The sequence below is a fragment of the Sorex fumeus genome, unplaced genomic scaffold, assembly GCF_029834395.1.
Source record: "Sorex fumeus unplaced genomic scaffold, SorFum_2.1 ptg000043l, whole genome shotgun sequence".
Classification (NCBI taxonomy): domain Eukaryota; kingdom Metazoa; phylum Chordata; class Mammalia; order Eulipotyphla; family Soricidae; genus Sorex; species Sorex fumeus.
Window position 1 is genome coordinate 44,381,179 of NW_026606100.1, and position 27,050 is coordinate 44,408,228.

General features: G+C 38.2%; 1 protein-coding gene across 1 annotated transcript in view; it reads left to right on the forward strand.

Annotated features, from left to right (window-relative positions):
- Positions 1-27,050, forward strand: part of ATRNL1 (attractin like 1) — a 788,116-nt gene that overhangs the window by 190,157 nt on the left and 570,909 nt on the right. The window contains exon 19 of the mRNA XM_056120591.1: positions 19,502-19,639. Within this exon, the coding sequence (XP_055976566.1) occupies positions 19,502-19,639 (138 nt within the window). The remainder of the gene's footprint in view (positions 1-19,501; positions 19,640-27,050) is intronic.

Below are 27,050 nucleotides of genomic sequence, written 5' to 3' on the forward strand. Positions count from 1 at the left end.
ATGCAAGTATAGGACTGTACTCTGTATTATCTATTATGGCTTAACTAGCCTTATCTTGAAAACCATCATTGTTGTTCAATATCATTTAATTATGAAGGTCTTTAAGCTTTTTAGAGTCTTTAAATAAAAAAACAGAAAGACTATTCTTATACTGAATAAAATTAACCTTAAAAATATCAGGTTAGCCAATATGATACGATTAAGTCTCTATTATGTACCCCTGGGTATTTTAGGTGATAGAGCTATAAAAATTTAAAAATCAGACTGAAGTAGTATACATTCATAGAGTAATTTTAAATGGAAATTAATAAAAGTAACTACACACTCAAAAAGTTAGATGATAAGTACTGTGAAATATAGGAAGGGAGGTAAGGCTTATCATAGGGTGGAAAAAAAAGAAAGACCTCAGTGAGAAGTAGCAGTAAACACCTAAAAGAGATGGCCCTCCCGTTGATCGTCGATTTGCTCGAGCGGGCCCAGTAACGTCTCCATTGGAGACTTTGTTGTTACTGTGTCTGGCATATCGAATACTCTCGGTAGCTTGCCGGGCTCTCCAAGAGGGGCGGAGGAATCGAACTCGGGTCGGCCATGTTGGCCACTTGTAAGGCAAACGCCCTACCCGCTGTGCTATGAGGGAGTGAATAATAGCCCTGGGTATCTGGAAGGGAAGAGGTGACAATGAAGAATTTCAAACAGAATGGAGAAAACCAAACAATGTTTATATCATTAGTTAAGTGTCACCTTGGGAATTAGGGATTAGTGAAGAATCATTTAGAACTGGATGATTCTGATTTAACTTCCTGAGGGATTGGGAAGAGGGGACCTTTATGCGCTAATGAGCTAATGATTTCCATGAGTAATGCCTTGGGATTGGGAGCAATTACTGTACCTTCAGGAAGAGCCAGTGTGTCTGAGAAATTGCTTGCCCTTACTCCAGTGAGAGTTCTGAGCACAGGGGGAGAGAAAGGGATCGGAGAATTTGCTGTAGGTGAGAGTGACAGTGTGTTGCTCTGAAACCAGGTGGGTGTGGGTCTGGGGTCCTGGAGTCCTTGATACCTGCAACAGCTTTCAAGTACAAGGTCCCCCCCTTTCTGAGTCACACACAGTGTGGGATTACAATAATAGAAATGAGCCTAACTCTTTTTGGAAAATATTTTGGCCTCATACTTCAAAGTATATTGTTGATGTTTTTTTTCATAAATTTATCAACTCAAGGAAGTTCCCTTTTATTCCTATTTGTTGTGTTTAAATTTTGGGAGGTGTTTTGCATTTACATTAATGAGATATATTGGGATGTAGTTTTCTTTTCTTGAGGTCTGGCTTGGTACCAGTGTTATATTAACTTCAAAATTGAGAGCTATTTTGATTTCTTGTTCTCTCTGGGAAAGTTTGTGAAAAATTGGCATTATTTCTTCCTCAAATATTTGATCAATATTACCTTTAGAGGTACATGAATCTGAAATTGTCTTTGGGAGGGGGATTTTTACTCTAAATTCAGTTTATTTTTATAGATAACGAGGGTATTTGGGCTCAGAAGATTTCTTGTGTGTTTGATAATTTGTCTTTTTAAAGTTTAAGATGTGTTTGATAAAAGGCATCCATAATATTAATTTTATTCTTTTAATCTGTAGGGCTTTAGTATAACATTTTTAATTCTGAGTATTAATAATTGTTTCTTGATTAATTTGGTTACAGGGTTGTCAGATTTCAGTGACTCTTACATATTTTTGTCATATTTAGTTTTCTGTATTTTTTGTTCTTTAGTTACTTAGATGCAAAATTAGATAACTGAACTAAAATTTTATTTCTAAGTCTGGTATTATCATTTTCTTCTAAGTACTGCTTTTGATTAGTTTTTTTTTTTGCTATTGATTTTCATGATTTTACTGTAAACTGTATTATGTTTAAAGTTTCTTATAGGCAACACAGTGTTAGGTCTCTGTTGAATCTAACTAATAGTGTCTGCTCTCAAATTTTAATTGAATGTATGTTAGTATGCTTTGGTCTAAATTACCATATGGCTATCTGTTTTCTCCATCTGTTCTTTGTTCCAATTACCTCTTTTCCTGCTTGATTTTAAGTTTATTGACTTAAAATTTTTTGTGCTACATTTTATTTATGGACTTACTGGTCTTCTTTTTGGGGTGCCTGCCCTGGGTTTACATTCATTTCTAACTTGCCATAATTTATATAAGTGATAGTATATTTCCATATCCGTATAGATCTACAGTGGAATTTTGCTAGCTTTGCTTTAAATTACCTTTGAAATATATTTAAAGAATGAAAAAAGGAACTTTCATCAACAGGCGAAGTGGAGTGAGTGGGGTGGCTGAGCAGCTGCTCTGGGTTGCTTGAGATGAGTTTTCCACACTGTGGAACTGTCAGTGCTGAAAGCAGGAGAGTCCCGGGCACACTCGGGTATTTGGTTGCTGAATCCAAGTGACTATCCAAGTGGCTCAGTTTAATTTCCTCTACCTGAAACTATTAAGAAATGGGACAGAAGAGAAAAAGAAGAGGTTTTTGTTTGTTTATTTTTTGAACCACGGGGCTTACCCTTGGCTGTGTGTTCAGGGATCACTCCTGGTGGGAACCATATGGGGTGGCGGGGATCAAATCCATTTGGCCACTAGCAAGGCAAGTGCCCGCTGTTGTATCTCTCTGGTCTGAGAAGAAGCACAGTTCTTCATATATTGACTGTCAGGCAATACGGCCAGTGACTCATTGGATTCATGGAACAAACAAGGCGGGTCCACCACTGCCTCCAGTTCATGACCAGAACATGTGTTTGTGTGAGGTAGTGCATTTGGTGGGCATGAAAGATGTTGCAGAGTCTCCTGCCACTCTGGAACTGAAGGTCTGGGGAGATCGCGGCATCTAAACTTCCCGGGAAGTTGCTACGGAAGAGAGTCCTGTGGACACAGAGAATTCTGGAGAATTTATAGAGGGAAGGAACACTTGGAGTGTTTGGTTAGTACAAAATCAGTTCATCTGGGGCCAGAGAGATAGTTCAGGGGTAAGATGCTTGCCTTGTGAGCAGTGATTATATCCCTGATACTACATACTGTCCTCTGGAGCGATAGCACAGCGGGTAGGGCGTTCGCCTTACAAGCGGCCAACATGGCCGACCCGAGTTCGATTCCTCCGCCCCTCTCGGAGAGCCCGGCAAGCTACCGAGAGTATTCGATATGCCAGACACAGTAACAACAAAGTCTCCAGTGGAGACGTTACTGGGCCCGCTCGAGCAAATCGACGATCAACGGGAGGGCCTTTACCTTTACCTTTACCTTTACATACTGTCCTCTGAGTACTGTGTCAGACCCAGGATTAGGCCCTGAGCACACAACCTCAAATTTATCATTATACAGAACTACCTGGGTCAACACAACAAATCCCTTGGAATCTCCAGTCAGCTGGAGCGGGGAAGGTTTTAGTCTCTGACAGCAAATAGAAGACTCTGAAGGATTTTGTCTCACTCATGTGGCAAAATTAGTACTAGACTAAGTGTTGTAATGACCCTCCAGGATCAAACTGTTTTCAATTAGCTTAGCCAAACTCCAGAACACAGCTAAAAAGGTATTTATAGGAATACAAAAATACCCAGAATATTGTATTTTGAATTCAGTGTCAGGCATCCAGGAAAAATTAGCACGTATACAAAAGCAGCAGGATGATATGGCCCAAAATAGCAAAGAAAAGTCAATCAATTGAAACCATCCTCGAAATTAAATATATAAGTAGACAAGGATTTATTGCAATAATTATAAATGTAGTCCATTTATTTAAAAAAATTAAATGAACTGGTGAGCATGTTAAGTAGAATTATAGAAAAAAATACTACAAAAGCCCAAATAGAACTTATAGAGATAAATACTATCCTAAAATAGTGAATGGAATGAATTTAATACGAGATTAGACATTATGAAAATCAAGATTGCTACACTTAAAACAAGCAATAGCTCAAACCCAAGGGAAACACAGGAAGTAAAACTGAAACAGAATGAAGAGAGCGTCAGTAAACTGTGGGCACATTCAAGTGTATTTGTAATTGGATGTGAAGGAAGTAGGGAGAAAAGAACTTAGCAAAATTGGAAGAAATAATGGCCAATATTTTCACAAATTGATGAAAAAACACCTGTAAAAGCATAAAGCAAAATCATTGATGAAAAATGAAGAAACAGACACCCACACTCTTGCTAGTCATATTGCTTGTATCAGTGAAACAGTTATCAAAGCAGAGAAAAGATTCCTTTGGTGTGGAGAAATCAGAAAATAATGCAGTGATACCACAGTGAATTGACATCTTTAAAACAAAAAGTTGGAGACGTAGTAGAGAATGCAGGACATGCTTGCGTGTGGGTGGGCCGGGTTTCCTCCCCCACACCCCAGATTGTCTCCCAAGCCCCACCAGGAGTGATCCCTGAGCACAGAGCTAGGAATAAGCCCCCAGCATTGCTGGGTGTGGCCAGAAAAACAAGTAGCAAAAAAATGAAAAGGTAGTTTTTAGTCATTAGAGTTAATATCTTCCGAAAACAAATACAGATGCGTTAAGACTTACCAAACCAGTAAGCATTCATTACCAGTGGCCCTAGAGCTGAATTAAGTCCTTCAGCAGGTAGGAAATGACTCCAGATAGGAATCTGACCTATGCAGAGTAGCAGAACTAGAGGATGATAGAATTGTGGGCAAAGATCTTTCACTTAGTATTTACTTATAGAATAGGGCAGGCCATGCTGGAGTGTGGTTCCAAGGGGTAGGGCATCTGCTAGGCCCTGCGGAGCCTCTGGACTAGCTCTGGTGGTCCCCAAGCACGGCCTGGGCTGTTCTTATCAGTTCTTATCAGTTCTTTCAGTTCTTATCTTTGACACTCATGCTGATATTTTTCTGTTTGGGGGTGAGTTTCACTGACTTCTAGGTACTCACCAAACTCTGGTGGTGATTGAGCTGTCTGACTGAGGGCCAATACTTACGGGGACTGATTTTTAGGTTTCCTAAAATTTTTGTTTCCCCTCTGGACTTCCTCTGGTGGTCTCCAGAATCACCTGGAGCAAGTTGGTGGTCCTTGCATACAGTCAGAAACAGCTCCCATATTACAGAACCAGCCAATAACAATTAATTAAAAATTAATTTAAAATAATAAATAATTAAAAAGCAAGCAGTAGACCTCTTATAGTCTAGTTCTCCTTCTCGGAGAGCCCGACAAGTTACCGAGAGTATCCCGCCCGCATGGCAGAGCCTGGCAAGCTCCCGTGGTGTATTCGATTCGCCAAAAACAGTAACAATGAGGTGTCTCATTCCCCTCACCTTGAAAGAGCCTCCAGTGTGGTATCGTTAGGAAGGACGACTAAGGAAAGGCTGCTAAAATCTCAGGGCAGCACGAATGCAGACGTTACTGGTGCCCGCTTGAGCAAATAAATGAATAACGGGACGACAGTGATCCAGTGACTTTCTGGTCTAGAAATCCTGGGAACGACTAGACAAAAAGAAGTGGTTCTTCTCTTTTATTTTTGTAAGTTGGGAATCTTGTTTAACCAGCACAGGCTGCAGTATAAGCATCCCAGAAAAGTGGGGAGTCTGATTTCACGCCAAGTGTGATGAGGGTGAAGCAAACTTCTCTAAGTATTTGCCATTTTTCGAGGAAAGAGCAAGTGTATTTTCAAGAGGAAAGGCAGCCTGAGAGGGTGCAGCACACCCAGTGAACACACAGTTGCACATTGCTCCTATAGACGGCAAAAGGGCCTGGAGAGAGAGTACAGTGGGTAGGGAAGGCTGTTTGCCCTGCATATGGCCCATCCCGATTCAATCCCCGGCATCCCATATGATCCCCCAGGAGTCATTCCTATGTGCAGAGCCAGGAATAAGCCTGCTGCATCCCTGGGTATGCCCCACCCCCACCCCCCACCCCCAATAGCAAAAAGAAAGAAAATGGCAGAGAAACTTCACCTGGGGCACATTTTCAGTGGGGGTAATGAGGGGACAGCAGAATTGTCAGTCAGGGCAGATTCTACTGCTCACCCTCCACTCAACAGCTTTCTCCTGTCCGGGTCTGGCATCCTTCTCCCTACAAAGGTGTTTCTTGGTTCGGAGCCAGAGGGAAAGATCTTCAAGAGAAGTTGCCATTTTCAAGCTGTAAGCCTGCGATGCTTTTTGGTTTTGTTTCGACTTCTTTGATTATACCGTGCATCTCATTGTTGGCAGGAAAGTAAAGGGATGCAGAATGGCACAAAGTTTCCTTTTTTTTAAAATTTGTACTTCACCAGTAGAAAGAATCTAACTGTACACCAGTATTAGATTCAAGACAAAGGGTTGAAAAATGGAAGAAAATGGAAGTGGGTTGTTGTAAGATCTTTAAAGAATAGGGGAAGGTGTTATTTCTCTTGACATTTCACTGTGATAATTTATAGATATGTATCACTAAACCCTGAAGCAACTACTAACACACCATAAAAAACCAGAGATAAATAAGATATACAATGGATGGAACAATTATTGTTACAATTATCAGTTCAAGTGCAAACCTACTAATTTACTGTAAATGAGTTAATTGGTCCAGTAAGATTTTGACAAAAATAAAGTCCTTGGGTTGGTAAATCACTCAAAGGGCTGGAATGTTGTTTGTGGGAGATCTGAGTTTTATCCGAGTACTATGTGGTCCCCAGGAGCAAGGAGGAATCCCTGAACATCACCAGGTATGCTTCCCAAACAAAACTGAAATGAAAACCAACTATGGGTTGTATCAATGTTCACAGAAAATCCTTCTGGGTTCTTCAAAAGCTGGCTAAATAATAAAATAAGTATAAAATGTATTGATGACAGGTATAAAAGAAGTTTAATAATAAAATGCTCCTCCCATTGCCCCCCCCCCCCAGTACCTGGGAGAGACACAAGTATTCATTCACATGGTTTCAGTGAAGACTGGACATTTGGAAGAAAAAATGGGAACTTTGTAGGTAAATCTAATATTCACAAGTCACCCCTACTCAGCCTTTAAAGAGCCTCTTAAGAGATAAACCTTTTGCCAAAAGGACATATTTTGGGCCAGCAGATTTTTCTTTGCTTCCTTAAATTTGCCTATAGAAAAACTCATTAGAATAGGAATACATAAATATATTAAGAGTAAAGGATTGGACACAGATATACAATACCAATACAAAATAAGAGCAAGCTGAATTGGCTATTTTAATATCAGCAAATAGATTTAAGAGCAAAAACAAATATTGCTTGTAGCAATAAAGGTCATTACTAAAGAAAAATGTGTGGATTCATAAGACAGTCCTAAATATTTTTTATTAAACACGGCTAACCATTTTCACCTAGTACCAGAGTTTCAGAAATAGATGAACATTTTAACAGTACACAATGAGGATCCTCTTAATTTCCAAAGATAAAAGTTACCACTTTATGTGTTCATTTGTGTGGCTGGAAAATTGCTGGTTTGTTTATTTCATTGACTTGGGAGAGTGCCCATCTTCTCTATTCCAGCCTAACTGTGCCCACATACCTAAAGGCGTCTTAATGGGCATCCCTGGATACAGGCCGACTGTCAGATGTTGAGGCACAACTTGAATGCCTTCTCTGCTTCAGGTCTCAGAGGTGGAAATCCAGGGGTGTTTTTCTTGGGGAGCTTGGAGGCAGACTCTTCCTTGTTTGTGTAGGTCTGTGGCAGAATTCTGTTTCTTGCACAGTTGAACAGTTTCCTAGGTGGAATTCAGTGTTCACTGCATTTCTTAATGACACTCTCAAAGCTTCTCTTCTGTGCCCCTGCTCCCCCTCCACCTAACCCCTCCCCTTCTCCCTCTGCCCCCCAACACACACACTTCCTCTCTAGCAATATAGAAGTTTGAAAACTCAAGCACAAATGGAATCTTCACATTTGGAATCTTCTCCTTTGGGCAGAGATATGTTTTGTTATGTGAGCATCTGATTGATTTGTTTCGTCTGGAATGGTCCCCTGTCTGTAAAGTTAACTGCATCACGGAATAGAGCCCTGCCACCATTCCTGCCCTAGTACAGGTCCCCAACATATACATGAGGCGTTTATTAGTGTGGGTTAGATAAAGACTACTATAATTTAGCTAATATGGCACGAGCCTTCACCATCCTGCTATTACAGTCTACCTATTTAAAGTGCCTCATTTCAAGTGGTTTAATATACTTATAGGGTTGTGAGACAGATCATTACTAGAATCTATTAAAATTTTTTTTGCAAAGTCATTTCAAAAGAACACCTTATGCTTAGGAGCAATCATTGCCTATTGAACTTTTACCTAACTTCTTGGGCAGCCACTGTTCTTACACATCCAAGGATTGCTTATATTGGGCATTTTATATAAATTGGTGGCTGGTCCTGGAGGTCTTCGGCTGCTGGAGCCCTGGTCGGGACAGGGAGGAAAGCTCAACCTGCTCCCCTCCAAGGGGCCCCGGCGAGGAACAGCCAGGCATGGGGGCAGGAGACTGCACTGTTCTCTTCCGGGAGCTGGTTTTTATAGTCTCTGAGTCTTGGCCGTTGATGGGATTACACGGCGCCAGGGGGCGAGTTGGTGGGTGTGACTCCCGCCTACTGGAATTTGGAGGATCTGCCCCCGCGCCTGACTGTTCCTCGTGGAGACCACTCTCCGCACACATGAAGGTACTGGCAGAGGGACAAATCCACGCGGGTTCTGGGGCTGAGATCTCCAAGCCTACTTGGATTGGGGCTGAGCATCCTCCACCCAGATCCTCCAAATTCCAGTAGGCAGGGGTCACACCCACCAACTGGCCCCCTGGCGCCGTGTAATCCCATCAACGGCCAAGACTCAGAGACTATAAAAACCAGCTCCTGGAACCGCGAGGTTGCATTTGCGGCTGCGCGACATCCTATTATGACATCTTATTATCTCATTCCTACTTTGGACAAACTTGCAGGCTATTGAATGTAGCCTGCCCACAGGGCAGAGTCTGGCAAACTCCCCGTGGCATACCCAGTATGCCAAATACCAGTAACAACGATGGGTCTCATTCTCCTAAAGAGCCTTGAATGTAATCTCAGGGCTAGGATGAAAGAGACGTTACTGGGGCCTGCTCAAGGCAATCGACGAATGTGATTGTGATATAAATTGAATTATAAAAGACATAACAAATGATTTGTGATTGGACTTTTCCCACAGTTCATCATGTTCTCTAGGGTCCTTCCAATCTTAGCATGTAGCACTACTTCTTTTTATTGCCAAGTAGCAGTTCGTTATATAGAGATGCCACATTTTTTATTAAATTTATTAAATTTTTTATTTTTTAATGAATCACCTCTCGGAGAGCCCGGCAAGCTACCGAGAGTGTTCGATATGCCAAACACAGTAACAACAAAGTCTCCAATGGAGACGTTACTGGGCCTGCTCGAGCAAATCGACGATCAACGGGAGGGCCTTTACCTTTACCTTTATCAATGAATCACCATGAGGTACAGTTACAGACTTACAAACTTTTACGTTTCAGTCATACAATGATGTAGTACCCATCCCTCCACAAGTGCTCGTTCTCTACCACCAATGTTTCCAGAACCCCCCACCCCCCATTACACCCCTGTGGCAGGCACATTCTCTTTCTTTCTCTCTCTCTCTCTCTCTTCTCTCTCTCTCTCTCTCTCTCTCTCTCTCTCTCTCTCTCTCTCTTCTTTAGGGTGTTGTGTTCTGTAATGCAAGAATTGAATGACCATCATGTTCGGTCTATAGTCTACTTTCGGCATCCATCTCCCATACCACGTTTTGTTTGTACATACATCATTTTATGGATATTTGGGTATTTCCAGTTTTTAACTAAAAAAAAAAAGCTTCTGTAAGCATTCATGTACAAGTTTCTGTTTCTCTGGGCATGGATCAAGGTACCTTTGTTTTTAAACTTTTGCAAAATCAGAGGATTGTTTTTAAGATGCTGAGTTATTTTATGTGCATCTTAGCAGCCCAGAGAGAGTGCAGCTTTTTTTTTTTCTTTTTAGGTCATACCCGGCGATGCTCAGGGGTTACTCCTGGCTCATGCACTCAGGAATTACTCCTGGCAGTGCTTGGGGGACCATATGGGATGCTGGGAATCGAACCTGGGTCGACCATGTTGGCTGTGTGCAAGGCAAACACCCTACCCGCTGTGCTATTGCTCCAGCCCTGAGAGTGCAACTTTTCTGCAAGATTTCAGATCATTGTGATCTTCCCCTGAAGAAGCCATGGGGCTTCTCATTGTAGTTTTGATTTACATTTTCTTGGTGGCTAAGAGGTTGAGAATCTTGAGGAAGACTTATTGGCTATTTGTTTTCTTTACAGAAATGCCTGTCAGCCTTTGTCATTGTTTAAGGTATTTGTCTTTTTGTTATTGAACAGCCAGTCTTCTTTCTATGTTCTGAATATATTTCCTTTATCAGCTATTGACTTGCAAATATTTTCTTCTTTTATGCGATTATTATTTTACTTTCTTGGTATTATGTCTTGAAGTACAAAAAAATTCAGATTTTTTTCTTTTTAAAAAAATATTAAAGTTTCCAATTTTATGACATCCTATTCTTCACTTGTTTCTTTTCTTTTGGTGTCATATCTATGAAACTATGCGCACTATAAGAGCACAAAGGCTGGCACCTATATATATATATTTTATTATAAATATTTTTATTTCTAATGAAGAGATTATGGTCCTTTATATCACTAAAATAGAGACTTATCTTATTCATTTGTGGGACACTGTTACATTCCAGTATTCTATTTCTTCTGATTAAAAAAATGCTTTCTTGGTTTCTATTAAAACATTTTTATTTGATATTAGTTTTAGTAATATAGAGTTTTAGTTCCAGCTTTGCAAGAGTGAGATCCTGAGATTGTTTCCACCAATAAAAAAACTAGCTTGAATGCTAGAACATTTTTCATTATTACGTTTTAGTAGTGAGTGAAGAAGACAAATATACAAAACCAATGACTTTGATGAATATATTTATTTCATTGTTTGTTAGGTGGCAACCTATATTTTCTTCTAAGAGTTTAATCATTTAAATTCTTACATTTAGGTCTTTGATCCATTTTGAACTCACTTTTGTGGAGGTGTGAAATAGTGATATAATAATTCTTTTGTATATAAATATCTTAAGTATCCCAGCATTGTTTTGTTAAAAAGATAATTCTTTCTTCATTGAATATTGAGTTTTTAAAAAATATTTTATTTCTCTTGATTAGAAACTGTTAGCCACTATTTTATTTTCAGTATTTTTCCTTTGTAGGTTCACATTTTATTATACTCTTGCATGTATAGCATACTTTTTAAGAGCCATTTTAGAAATTCTTTATTCGTTCCATCTTGTGTGACTTTTGCGGGGAGGAGGTTAATTTTTGATTTTTGCTTTGGGGGGTGCTAATGGCATCAGATTTTTTCTTTTAGCTTTTTGGGGGTATCTTGGACATTTTGAGTTTTTATAATTTATATTTTATTTTTGTACTATTTCTTCAACTAGTAGGATTTTATTCCTGCATGCAGCTATGTTACTTGGGATCTGTACAGTCATTTCACGAGCATTGTTTTTAAGGTGTGTTATAGGACCTGTATGTATCGTCCCTAAATCCAATGCTAATTTATTTTCACGACTCAGACCTAGTCTTAGCTAACGAGGTCTCTCCATCTGACTTGTGAGAATGCAGACGAGTGCCAGTTCTCACTGTTTTCCTTGATTCTTTCTCCATCTTCCTAGAAGTTCATACTGTTCGTCCAGTCAATTATGCAGCAAAGACTTAGGGGGCCCCACTGCAGATTGTGGTGTGCGTATATGGAGTTGTTTCAGATATTTTTATTCCTTTCCTTCTTGTTTACAACTGCAAGTCAGTTCTCAGGGTGATTCATCCTTACGGGCAGAACTGGAAGTCTGTCTCTTTTTATTTACAATGAATCTCTAAACAACATAGAACTTATTTGGTTCTTATTAATTTTAAACATAGTCAATCTGTTTTTTACCAGAGTCTTTAGTCTACTTAGACTTAATGTAATAAGGTTATTAAGTTTAAGTCTACCACCCATCGGGGCATGTTTTTAAATTTTCTTTTATTTTTTCCCTTTTATTTGTTTTCTCCTCCTTTTGCCCTTTTTGGATAAATTGAGTGTTTTAAAATCCATTTTTATCACTTTCATTGGATTTTTAGCTATACTTCTTTTGTGTTTTTTTTAGTGACTGCTGTAGTGAGTGTAATAGTCATCTTTATCTTATCACAGTCTACCTTGAATCACTATTATACTACCTCATGTATAAGGTAAGATCATCACAATAGTGGAATTTATTTTGCTTCTTTTTGTAATTATTGTCATATATTTTACTTCTGTGTATTATTGCCCATATATTATTTTTTTAAATGATATTTTTTAAAAATTAGGATCAGAAGAAAATAGTTTTATTTTCTCATGTATTGACCATTTCCTGTGACCTTGTTTTTTCCCCCTGTAGTGCTGAATTTCCTAATATAATATTTCATTAGCTGATGAACTTTAATATTTTAAAATACTGTATCTATCAGTTGTGGCCATAAATTGTTTTTCATATCTGAAGTTTTTCTTGTATTTATGTTTTCAATTTTAGAGAATATTTTTACTAAAATTGTGTTCTAAATTGATAGATAATTTTTTTTTTTTGCTTTTTGGGTCACACCCAGCGATGCACAGGAATTACTCCTGGTTCATGCACTCAGGAATTACTCCTGGGATCCTGGGAATCAAACCTGGGTCAGCCATGTGCAAGGCAAATGCCCTACCTGCTGTGCTATTGCTCCAGCCCCGCTACTTTTAATAATTTAAATATTTAATCTCATTTTCTTTTGGTTTCTATTCTTTTAAAACTGCCTCTATCAGTTTTATTGCTACTCTCTTGAAAAGGAATTTTTCTCTCTCTTTAGATATTTTTCTTAGTCTTTAGATGTCAATAATATTAATACAATATAGTCAAGTATTAGTATCATTTTTTGGTAACTGAATTACATGGTTTAATTACTCTGTACTGTGATGATTTTCATTGCCTTGTGAACTTTTCTGCCATTAATCTCTTTGTATTTTTTTCTGTATCTCTGTGACACTGTGACCTCTATTTCTTTGCTTTTACATCATTTAAAGTTTTTTCCCCCGTTTGTCCCTAATTTTAATTTTTACTGTCTGCTCTGTATTTTACATTCTTGCATCTTCATTGATATGTTTCTCAAGTCACGAATTCCTTTTTTTTTTTTTCTGGTGAAGGGATTCTCTCAATTCTCAGGAGACTCAGCGGTCCCTTGTCGAGATTGTTTCTCTGCACCGGGGCTACTTGACGTGGTTGTCAAGCTGGGGTCAGGCACACACAGGGCACATGCTTTATTTTTCTCACCCTAATTCTTTCTCTAGGTGTTTCCAATTTGCTCTAAATTTGTATTTTAGTGATTTATCACTCTTAAGCATGGTTTCCAGTCTCACTGAGCTAAAGCAGATTTATTTGTTCATGATTCTATATTTTTGCTGAATTTAGCGAGTCAGTTCTTCTGCCAGTCCCTCCTGTTCTTGAGTTGGTGTTTTAGTTTTTCAACACAGCGAGGCGAATGTTCTCTGGAAACTTGATTTCTTTGAGTAATCTCAGAATTCTCCACTCTCCTATCTGGGGGGTTTGAAATCACTCGGTGAAAGTTCATCTTCCTTTCCTTTGCTGGAACTGGCCTGTGGTCATGTTGGCCTGTCTTTCTTCCGAAGTGCTGTGTGGGTTTCTGGGCCATGCTGGTGTTTAGGGGAGAAATCCAGGAACAGGAAAATAGAGTTGGCAAGACTCCTGAGATTAGGACTCCTAATCTGGGAAGTCTTGATGTCAGTACATGCTTAAAGGATGAGAAAGGCCTCCTTTGCATTGAGAACAATGATAAAATAACATTACAGATATTCAGTATTCAATATTGCACCTATCATTCAGAATGAATTATATCAACTCTTAAGCCCATCTAATTAGTTCTGTCTCATTTATTTATTGACATAAATGGCATGATGTGCGCATTTTAAAGTGTACAGTTCAGTGATCCTTAGAATAATTTGTGGGTGTGCAACTACAACCGGTTTATAACTTTAGAATATTTTAATATTCTATTTAAAAAATTCAGAACATCTTAATTAACTCTGTTCCTTCAATAGTCTCTCTCTTAGCTTCTTTGCCTTTAGTCTAGTTTACTTTTTCAATAATTTATCTATTCTGGACATTTCACTGAAAGATGTTCATACAGTTTGTGACTTGCTTGGCAAAGTGTAATGGTTTTCAGGCCAGAGAAATAATAGTTCAGCAAATAAGGTGCTTTCCTTGTAAGAGACTGGCCCAGGTATAGAACCCCAACACCCCAGATGGTCCTTCGACCCCCTCCAGGAGTAATCCCTGAACAGAGAGCCAAGAATAAGACCTGAGGGTTACTGGGTTTGGCCCCAAACGAATAACCCCCCTCCTCTCTTTAACTCTAGGATCATTCCCGGTGGGGCTCATGGAACCATATGCAGTGCGAACTCCTGTCAGTTGGATGCTAGGCCATTGGCTTACCTGATGCACTATCTTTTCTATTTTAAATATTGTGGGACATCTCCAGCCATTTTCCGAAAGGGCTGATCCAGACACCAGCCTCACCCGCAATGAATAAATTTCTTTCTTTTTTGTTTTGTACCATGGTGATGCTTAGGGGTTACTCCTTGTTTCCTCATTCAGGAATTACTCCTGGAAGGCTTGGGAGACCATATAGGATGTTGGGGCCTGGGCCTTGGTCAACCGCATGCAAGGCAAGGCATTACCTGCTATGCTATCACTCCGGCCCAAACAGTGAATTCCACTACATCCACTATATCCACTACATTCCACTTTTCCACTACATCCCGACCAACACTTACTGCTTGTGGGCTTACTGTTATAAACCCTCTTGCTGGTGTGAGTGATCCCTCTTTGTTTGGATTTGCATTTCCCTGATAACTAATAAAGATATTTTATTTTATTTTATTATATACTTGTTGGCAACTGAAAATGTCTCTGCCCACTGTCAGAGCTTGGCAAACTAACGCTGCAGGCCAGATCAGGTTCATTGTCTTTTAATGAAGTATCCATCTTTGCTCAGTTGCAATGATTCATTACTTCTGCTCTGCAGTGGGAAACATGAGTAACTATGGTAGGCATTATAACCTCAACCAGGATCAAACACTCAATACTTATTTGTCTCTTTATAGAAAAAAGATTGCCTGGTCTTTTTTCTGTGACATATTTATAAGATTTGAGGTAATGGGGTGTCTATTTACATCAATTTACATCTGCTTTGAGTATCTAATTTTATATCTACTTTGCAAGACATTTGAAGATTTTCTTGCTTACAAAACACAATTTATATTAATGTTTGATGTTGAGCTTTTGTCGTCATATGGAAAATGTGTACTTCAAGCTAACCAATAGGCCTGGCTTAGGGTTTTATTTCTCACAGGTGACTTTTCCTTTCTACATCCCCCCAGTAGATTTCAGTTTCCTTTATACTTCTTTTGAGTAGTGATATGTTTTAGTATTTTTTAAAAAAAAAAACAACAGATTGCAGCTTCAGGTTCCCAAGCATTATGAATATGGTTTGGTTTAGCTATCTTCTTTAAGGATACTTGCAATATTACGTTCCAGTCTGAATGGGTTTTGAAGTTCATACCAACTCTTGTGCCTATCCCACATCTAGTAAAATTTGACCACTTGGTCAAACTTCTTTTCCCATTGTTTTTTAATTTCTTGCTTTATTTCTAAGCACCCATCAGGAGTGATCAACACAGAGCCAGAAATAAGTTCTGAGTATCACCAGGTGTGATCTCCCTTTCCAAAGAAAAAGTTGTGTTAGGGAACGTATTTAACCTTTGATTACCCATTGTATGTACTGGTACAAACAAAACACAGTTTGGTCTCTACCAAAATATTTGTGACGTATTGATGAGTAGATATTTTAGATATTTTCCCCAAACAAGGCCAAAAGACCATTCCTTGTCTAGATTCCTATTTGAAAATGCAAGTATTAATCAAATATTGGGGCAGTTTTTGTTATTTGAATGACAAACTGCGATTAAATTTTGTTTGAAAGGGTTTTTCAGAGGAACTTTTATTGTTGCTGAAGGCAACCTTTTAGAAGACAAACAGTTGAAAAGCAGTCTGTGTGATGTAAAATGTAGGAACCGTATTTAAAAGCTAGAAGTTACACCCACCAACTGCCATGTAACCCCAAACCCAGCTCTCGGAAGCTGCGAATGCGAATGCGGCCACCCGACCCTTATTGTCTAGTTCTTGCTCTCAGAGAACCCGGCAGGCAACCGAGAGTATCTTGCCCACATATATGCCTGACTGGGAACACCTGTAAAGGTGATTAGAGGCTGCCCCAAAAGCCTCCATCCCTCTCGGAGAGACTGGCAAGCTACGGAGAGTATCCCGCCCACATGGCAGAGCCTGGCAAGCTACCCATGGCGTACTCAATATGTCGAAAACAGTAACAATGATGGTCCTCATTCCCCTGTCTCTGAAAGAGCCCCCAATATGCCATCAGGCTACACTAGCACAGGGATGAATGGAGACATTATTGGTGTCTGCTCGAGCAAATTGATGAACAACGGGGTGATAGTGATGGTGATTTCTAAGCACCTAATTCCCTCTATTTTTAAGGTAGGCTCTGTGTAGGCAAACATATTAGACATATTTTAGCTGTGATTTTCTGACTATGTAGTTTTGAATTTTATTGAGAACATACGCAAACACTCTTAAATTCCTTAAATCTATTTTATAGGCTGTGTATTGACATATCAAATATTGAGTTTTTATTAGGTTTTCCTTATGTTTCTATACATGAAGGGCCATCGGAGTGGGGCTGGTTTTAAAGTTTAGATAGATCCCCAGGGATCACTTCTCTTTAGTTTAGTTTGTGTTACACAGCTAGAGTGTTTTAGAATCCCTGTAGTTTAGTTTGTGTTCCACAGCCAGAGTACTTTAGAATCCCTGTGAGAGCTACTAGATGAAAGACCTGTTGATCCAACACCCTGATGTCTGTGGAGCAACAAAATCACAGGCTTAACCACTGTGTTGTTCTTTAATTGTCAGTGTTAGATAGAACTGTTATTCCCCAACTACTTTACTTTCTGAAACTGAATATCGTTTTGCCCATAGCTGACTTCAGAGCTAGAAGCTATGACACTGACTGTCTTTTTTTTCTTTTTTTACCTTGTGTGGAAAATTTGCCAACAGTTAGGTTGAAGTGATACCAGATTTCTTTGTGTTTATCTGCTTCATGGAACATCGATTGCTCTGTGTCACACTTCTGAGCTGCTCTTTGAGGCATTCTAATAATAAATTGAGGTCCTGTTCGTCCTATAGCCTAGAATGCCTTTAGAATGTTTAATGTTCCGAGAAAGATGGTTGAGCGGCATTCCACGGGACGTTACAATTGGGATTTGCCCCAAGGTTTTTTTTTTTTTGCCCAGAAGTATTATAGGTTACTGCTTTCTAGTTTTGTTTTATTCATTTACTAGTTACTGCCATCACAAAAATTTCTATTATTGCTTGCAAATTTTATTATTTCAGTGATAATCTGTGGGAAGGGTATTGGATATAATTGCTAAATGTCATCTTATTCAGAGGATAAAGTCCTGGTATTTTAGATGAACATTCGTTAAGAAGGCATATATGAAATGCTTACAATAGCACACTTTCTATTTTGTCCTTTTCAGGCAATGCTTTGAATATTGTGGGAGTTCAATAAATTTTGTTTGTAACAAGTGAATTATTTAGTGGTGTTAGAGACAACATTTTCTATAAAACAATAACAAGTTTTTAGGCAGAATGTTAAAGTTCTTAAGAATGGTTTTTATGTTATAGAGCTAATATGAATCTCAAATTATGGCACAGAAAAATACGTCTAAACTCAGACAACCACATTTGTGTATTTATATTTATATATTTAAACATTTATATATCTAAAATATTTAAAAACAAAATTGTGATGATTTTAATTAAGTTTGTTTCAATTACTTTAGCATGAACATTTTCCCTTGTTATTAATTTTTCTCATGTTTGTTTCCTAATAAAATGTGAAATTTATAACCTGGATTAAAATTTCCTGATGATTTGCAAAGATGATTGTGGTTGTTGAAGTCTTTTTTTCCTGAAATAATGTCATTTCCTTTCTGTATTATTAGAAATAATTAGATATAATTAAAATATAAATATTTTATATTACTTTTAAATTTGTATAGTTTTAATCTAAACCAATTATTTAGTATAAATAAATAATTTAATACAGATTAATATAAAATATTTTATATTATTAAAATTTATATAATTCAAACATAAATTAATAATTATACTTATATAATTATTATTAAAAATAAATAAAATATATTAGAGCTCTGCCTTTGAACAGTTTTATAGGTGTAGGTATCTGGTTTTAGCCTGTTTCCCCCTGATATTTCTTCATGTTTTAATGTTAACTTTGGTTGGTAAACTTATATCAGTCTTTGGGATTTCACTTTCACTTTAAACTTTTCTCACCTGGTCTCTGTTTTGTTGATGTGTATTTCCTCGCTATGCATTTGATGCTGCAATTGATTATGTGAATTCACATGGTTGCCTAATCAGGTATCCTCATTTTAGGACCAGAGTACTCTGCAAAGAACTGTCGTGATAGTTAAATGGTAAAATTCACATGTCCTACCTGCTGCACTATTTGGAGTGGTTGGTAATCACAGTATTTTAAAACTGTTGCCATAAGTACACTGAATTAAACAGAGTAGATATCGGCCATAGATTTAGAATTTCCCAAGCATTAGCTTCACTGACTAAGGTGAGAGAGAACTCTAGTTTAATTCTGAATTCGTTGTAATACCGACAAAAATGACAATGAAGGTTACTATTTGATGATATTTTTGGACAAGTCGTTCTCAAGTCATTATTATTTCTCAAATAGGTGCTAAAGGCATGTACTTTATCTTTTGGCTGAAATGTGTAGATTCTGCTAAAATATTAATATCAAAATGTTCATATTATGAAGACATAAATTAATCATGCTTTAAGTCAGTCTGTTTATTTTACATTCAAGTAGAATTTCAATTAAGCCTTGAAGTTTTTCTTATATGAAGGAGAATCATATTTTTGCAAATTAATTTAAAAACGATACCTTTGTTCATCTCCAGACAATTTTTAATATTTAATACTTTGTTGTTGTGTGTCAGTATAATGAATGCTGCAGTTTAACATTCTTTATCAGGCTTGTGTTACTTGGTCTGGTACTTGTGCAACATAACTGACTTCAAATGCACATGAGTCTTCCAGGACTGTGTTAAAAGTATTGTCTCCTTAGCTACAATCTTGTGTCTTCCCATATCTCTGATTCCTGCAATTTACAGTGCACCAGGACAAATTTTAACATAGGATTTATCATATAGAATGGGAACTGGCCTTGGACTTGGGCACCCCTTGGATAACCTTAATTTACTTACATTGGATTTTTAATGCTTTTTCTGTTCTCCTCAGCTTGCCAGTGTAATGGACACAGCACTTGCATCAATAATAACGTGTGTGAACAGTGTAAAAACCTCACCACAGGGAAACAGTGTCAAGACTGCATGCCGGGCTATTATGGCGATCCGACCAACGGAGGACAGTGTACTGGTCAGTAGTTTTCTTTTCTAAGTGTGTGTGTGTGTGTGTGTGTGTGTGTGCAATTGAAAAGATAATTGGTAATGAGATGCTGCTTGTGAAAATATATTTTATTAAAGAAAATTTTTCCATGGTCTCAATTTGGGGGGGAAGATGATTTATATTTTCTTAGGGCTATGTGAACTATAAACATTCTAGAATAGACTTGCTTTAAACCCATTCCTTCTGGTCCTGAGAGATAGTACAGAGATGAAGGTGCTGATCTTGTATGCGGCCAACCTTACTTTAATCCATGGCATCACATTTGGTTCCCCAAACATTGCCAGAGTAATCCGTCAGTTCTGAATTAGGAGTAAGTTCTAAGCACTGCCTCGTGTGGCCCCCAAGTCATATAGTTTATTTTTCAAACTGAATACATGTTTTATTATAGGTAATTTTTCAAATGCATAATATTAAAATTATCATAAGAATGCTTTTCAAACTTATTCCCCACTTAATGTATTTTAGAATTAATACATTACTACTTCATTTTTAGAAATAATGTAATGCTCAGGGGACCTTATATGAAGCCATGTGCATAGCAAACACCTTAACCCCTATACTGTATCTTTGGCCCCTAAATTTTTCCTTTAAAATGATAATTTTAGGGGGCTGGAGCAATAGCATGGCGGGTAGGGTGTTTGCCTTGCACGCAACCAACATGGCCAACACAGGTTCGATTCCCAGCATCCCATATGGTCCCCCGAGCACCGCCAGGAGCAATTCCTGAGTTCATGAGCCAGGAGTTACCCCTGAGCATCACCAGGTGTGACCCAAAAAGCAAAAAAAAAAAATTAAAAAAATTATAATTTTATAGTAATTCTTATTTAACTTTAATTGGTCTTTGTTCCTTAAAAATTCTATGTACTTTTTCTAGATGGAAATTTTATAACCTTTGGTGTGTTTAATGTATAATTTTATCTGTTTCATTTTATGTACAAAAATGGTTTTATGGATATTTTCCAACATCATGTAATGCATATAACATAAGAGTCCTTTATGTTTTTGTGAGAGAATTTGCCTAATACATTACACAAATTATATATATCACTTCCTCTAGCCAGACCCAGTTTTAGAACCTTTAAAATACGATAAAATTTACATAAGATAAAATTAGCTATATTATGTGCAGTCTAATCAATTTAATCCTGCTATAATTTTTGGAGCTATCCCCTATGGAGATCTCAGTCCCGGGACTTGCATGCCTGCAAGCCTACTCGGATCGGGGCTGAGCATCCTCCACCTAGATCCTCCAAATTCCAGTAGGTGGGGGTCACACCCACCAACTGGCCCCCTGGTGCCGTGTAATCCCATCAATGGCCAAGACTCAGAGACTATAAAACCCAGATCCCGGAAGTGTGCGGCCACATTTGCGGCTGCACGACATCTTATTATCTTATTCCTACTTTGGACAAACTGGCAGGCTGCAGAATGTAACCTGCTTACACGGCAGAGTCTGGCAAACTCCCCGTGGCGTACCCAATATGCCAAATGCCAGTAACAATGATGGGTCCATTCTCCTAACTCTGAAAAACCTTGAATATGGCATTTTCTAAAAAATCTCAGGGCTAGGATGAAGAAGACATTACTGGGGCCTGCTCAAGGCAATTGACGAATAACAGGATGGTCGTGGTCGTCGTGATCCCCTATATCTACTTCTAAAACATTTTTATTTTCCTGATGAGAACTTTATATATATTAAAAATCATCCCAGGACTTGGCAGCTGCCTGTCTGCTTCTTGTCTTTATGGATTTATTCCCTCTAGTTAGGATATACATGGTTTCACATAATATGGGATCTCTTATTACTGGCATTATTTAATATAATGTTTTTGACATTCACTCTTATTGTAGAATGTATCAGCACTTTATTCCTTTATGTAAGGTAAAAGGTAAAGGTAAAGGCCCTCCCGTTGATCGTCGATTTGCTCGAGCGGGCCCAGTAACGTCTCCATTGGAGACTTTGTTGTTACTGTGTCTGGCATCTCGAATACTCTCGGTAGCTTGCCAGGCTCTCCGAGAGGGGCGGAGGAATCGAACTCGGGTCGGCCATGTTGGCCGCTTGTAAGGCGAACGCCCTACCCGCTGTGCTATCGCTCCAGCCCTTTATGTAGTTGAGTATTATCTTGTTGCATGGATATATCATATATTTATATATAAGACTTATATATACATGAACTCAGGATGCTTCTCCCAGACAAGAGTATAAAAATAAGGCTCCCAGAACCACTGGACTCTGTGCCAGACTGTGAGATGGGTGAGAGCCGTCCCTGCCCCAAGGGACCCAGCCCCAACAGCTGACCTCCACTACCCAACCACCGCCACACTCCAGGCCACTTTCCAGACCGCGTGCTTCACGGCCACGTGACACATTATAAGACACTTCCTACCCATTTTCCACTATTACTGCACCATATCTGATGGGGTTCAGATAGTAGCCAACAAATAATAGAGAAAAATGTACAAATATATGCCTCTCGGAGAGCCTGACAAGCTACTGAGAGTATCCTGCCCATACATGCAGAGCCTGGCAAGCTCTCTGTGGCGTATTCGATATGCCAAATACAGTAATGACAACAGGTCTCATTCCCCTGACCCTGAAAGAGCCTCCAGTTATTGGGAAAAGATGAGTAAGAAGAGGATGCTAAAATATCAGGGCTGGGAGGAATAGAGACATAACTGGTGCCCGCTCGAGTAATTCGATGATCAATGGGATGATAGTGATACAGTGATATATATATATAGATTAATGTCACTGTCACTGTCATCTTGTTTATTGATTTGCTTGAGCGGGTGCCAGTAACATCTCCATTCGTTCCCATCACATGCTAGTGTGTAGCCTGATGGCATATTGGGGGCTCTTCCAGGGTCAGGGGAATGAGGACCATCACTGTTACTGTTTTTGGCATATCGGGTAGCTTGCCAGGCTCTGTTGTGTGGGTGGGATACTCTCAGTAGCTTGCCCAGCTCTCGGAGAGGGATGGAGGCTTTTGGGGCAGCCTCTAATCACCTTTACAGGTGTTCCCTGTCAGTCATATATGCGGGCAGGATATTTTTGGTAGCCTGCCGGGTTTTCTGAGAGCGAAAACTAGACAATAAGAGGTCGCGAGGCCGCATTGTGTGCTTCTGGGAGCTTGGTTTTATAGTCTCTGGATCTTGGCCGTAGATGGGATTACACGGCAGTTGGTGGGTGTAACTGTTTAGGTACTGGAAGATGGGGGATCTGGGTGGAGGAGGCCCTGTCCCGATCCAGGCAGGCTTAGAGAGGCAGGCTTAGAGATATCAGTCCCGGGTCCTGCACACCTTGGTTCCTCTGCTGATTCCTTCACGCGTGAGGCTCATCTGAGCGTGTGGAGAGTGGTCTTAAGCATGGCTGTGGCTGGTTCCAGAGGTCTTCAGCTGCCAGGGCTCTGCTTGGGGCAGGGAGGGAAACTCAACCCGCCCCCCAGCCCCTTCAAGGGGCTCCCGGTGAGGACATCCAGGCACTGGGGCAGGGGACTCTGCGTCATTCTCTTCTGGGAGCTTGGTTTTATAGTCTCTGGATCTTGATTAGTATAGATTAATGTATATATTTAAAATAATTCTGTTCATTGATAGACTTCTGGTGTTCCCTTCACCCCTTTTCTGTCTTGAATAGTACAGCACATTTCTTTGAATACCTATTTTCTGCTTTTCTTTGAATATTTATTTTCTGCTTGTGTGTATATAAAGCCAAGAGAAGAATTGCTGGCCATATGATAATTCTTTGTTTACCTTTTTTGAGGAGCTGTCAAATTGCCCAAATTGTTTTCTGTAGTTATTACAAAATTTTCCCTTCTATCAATTTCTCTCTATCACACTTACTTTTTATTATACTTACTTTATCTATCCTCTTGGGCATGAAACGATAGCTCTGTGTGATTGTGGTTTGCGTTTCCTTATTCTTTAGTGATATTAATTTTTTTCATGTGCTCATTGCTGTTGTATGTTATCTTTGAAGTATCTATTCAAGTCATTTACCGATGTAAAATTATTTTTTCTTTTTGAACTTGTGGTAAAATACACATCATAAAATTTACCATTTTAACCAATTTTAGAGTTTGTAGCTGGGTAAGAATTAAATACAATAATGCTGTTGTGCATCTGTCGTTATCTTTTATCTTCAAAACTGTTTTCATCTTGTAAAACGGAAACTCTTTATAAACACTGAATAGCGGCTTTCCACTTGCCTAACTCTGGAACCCCCTGGATATATCTATGCTTTTGACTAGACGAAGTACTTCATTTCCCTCAAATCTTGTTGTATTTGCATTTTATGAATTGGTTTAGATAGCATAATGCCTTCAATATTCTTGTATGTGTGTGTGCACACCTTATAAGGCTTACAACTATTCTGTTATGTCAGTATCAATGCTTTTGACTAGACAAAATACCTCATTTACCTGAAATCTTGTAGTATTTGCCTTTTATGAATTGGTTTTCAGCATAATGCCTTTAAGTTTCTTGTGTGTGTATGTGTGTGCATGCATGTTTGTGTGTCCTTTCTTTAAAAGGCTTACAGCTATTCTATTATGTCAGTATATCTACTTTGTTTATCTTTTTATATCCTGATGGATACTTGAGAACCAATTCCACCTTTTGATTTGCAGAATGATGCTGGTATTAAACCGGACGTACAGATCTTGGTTTAAAGTTTTGTGTCTGTAGTTACACCTTCTTTATGGAGAAAGGTTTGTTCATCTCCTGTGCTTATTATTTGTTAGTTCTTTTTATGCTGTGTGGGCCTGGGCTTTGAAGCCAGACCTCGCAACAAGCCATGACCTTGACCAGCACGCTGCGGTCCTAGTTTCCTTCCACTTTTAAATTGGGTTTATTTCTGTTGTTGTTGAATTCTCAGGGCTTTCTTTTTTTACATTTATGCTATGAAACCCTAACCATATATAAGGTTGATGTTGAATTCTAAAGATTTTTTTTTTTTACATTTAGGCTATGAAACCCTAACCAGATATAAGGTTGATGTTGAATTCTAAAGATTTTTTTTTTTTTTTACATTTAGGCTATGAAACCCTAACCAGATATAAGGTTGATGTTGAATTTTAAAGATTTTTTTTTTTTTTGCATTTAGGCTTTGAAACCCTAATAAGATATGCTACTGCTTCCTTCCATTATTTATATTAGTTTGTTAGTATACTTTTTTTTACTTTTCCCTATTTTTAATTGGACTACAAAGTCTTTTAATTTCAGTGGTCTATTATTTTTTTTCTTTTTCTGCTTTTTAAAAATGTGAGTTCATTGCCAAATACAACCGCATGATTCTCCATTATGAATTTAATTTCGTTTGTTTTTGGGCCATGCCTGGTGGTAATTGGGCCTTACTCCTGGCTTTGTACTCAGGGATCACTCCTGGCGGTGTTTGGGGGACCAGATGGGGTATTGGAGATAGAATCAGGGTTGACTGGGTGCAATGTAAGTGCCTTACCTACTGTACTATCTCTCAGGCTCCTTGGAATTTAATTTTTGCCAATATATGTGAAGAAATATTTGAGTAACTATTATTAGAAAATCGAGAATATCTCGCCCACACAGCAGAACCTGACAAGCTACCCGTGATGTACTCGGTATGCTAAACACAGTAACAACAAGTCTCATGATGGAGACGTTACTGGGCCCGCTCGAGCAAATTGAAATTGATGATGATTATTAGAAAAGATTTTTAAATGAGAATGGTAGATTTTGCTTTTTCAACAGCCAGAGCACTTTTAAAAATTTATTCTTCTTTGGGGATAATTTTCTGATAGGTTTAAAAGTAATTCAGTTAGTTCACATTTTTGTGACTGAAATCACAGTAAATTGGAATATAGATACTTTTTTGGGGGGTGGGGGGGATGAGGATGGCCAGGGATGTTTGAGCTCCATCTGGTGGCTTACTGTCTCTGAGCTTAAGGCTCACTTCTGACAGTGTTTGGGGGTCCATGTGTGGTACTGGGGATCAAAGCTACATGCAGAGAAAGCACCTTAACCCTTGTATTACCTCTCCATCCTCATCAATGCCTGTCTTATTGTCTTATTCATTGTTACGTATATTCTAACAACTGGTGAAAATTCAAATGGTTATTTATAGTTTTCAGTTTTTTTAAGTTTTCAAGAAAATAATTGGTCAATTCTTAATTTATGACTTCTCTATGATGATATAAGAAAGTCATTTTTTTGCTTCCTAGGGACACATATCTAATTAGACAACTATGAGAGCTGATGAATTGTAATTCAGTGTTAGCTAAAATCAATTTGTAAGACAAGGGAAGTATAGATTAACCAATAACTCATTTCTAGTTCACCTTACAGAACAAAGGTGTCTTTTTTTGTTTTTTTTTTAAATTTTCTGGGCCACATCTGGCAGTCCTCAGGGCTTACTCCTGTCTCTGTGCTAAAGGGCCACTCCCGGCAATGCTCAGGAGACCATATGTGATACCACAAAAACTGAACTCAGTTCAGACACATGCAATGCTGTATTATTGCTCTGATCGCCAAATTTAATTTTTAGTATGGGAAATATATTTATTTAAATTTAAAGTCCTTAATGACATTAAATGAAAGAAGATTTATGTTTGAAGGTGAGGGTTTAAATCTAATGCAGATTTTAATATTATGTTTTAAAATTTTTCACTAAAATTAAGTGAACATTATTATAAATATTATGTAAGTATACTTGTAGATTTTCTTCAGTTTATAAACTATGGGATATTTGTGAATATTATATTATTGCACAGAAGTCCTAAAAGTCCTTTATTACTAAAATGATTATTTCTCATTAACATTCAGGAAGATTCTCTGATGCAGCCTTGTTCTGTGGTTCCTCTCTGTGGGTTAGTCTTTCTTACTTTCGCTTTTATTGCTTTGAAAGATCCAAACATTATTAATGACTTGGGCTTTGGAATCAGACTGATTTGCCCCAATGCCTCTGTCAATTAGATAATTCTTTATCATATCTTGGTGTCTTGAATTTTCTCATCTGTAAACCGTGCCTGATTTTTTTTTTATTTTGTGAAACTTAAGTGAAGTACTTTACATACAAAGTATTATATGTTTTTGGCAGATGTCAATATTACACTTGTTGTTATTATTGGGAAAGTTTTTGTCAATCAAGAATACTATTATTTATTACATCAGAATTAAGTATGCTAATAAAAATGTACGACTTAGACTTTTAGCATTTATTATCTTTGTCGTTATCTCTAATCTCACTTATAAATTAGAGTTAATAAAGTAAAAAGTAAAAGCTTCTTTGAATCTATCAATATTCTGCAGTGGCTCAGCATTCAACTTCCTAAGGTACTTTGTAATGAAGGATAATGCTTGAATTCCAGAAATAATTATATGCAAGACACTGCATTTGGACCTAAATTTC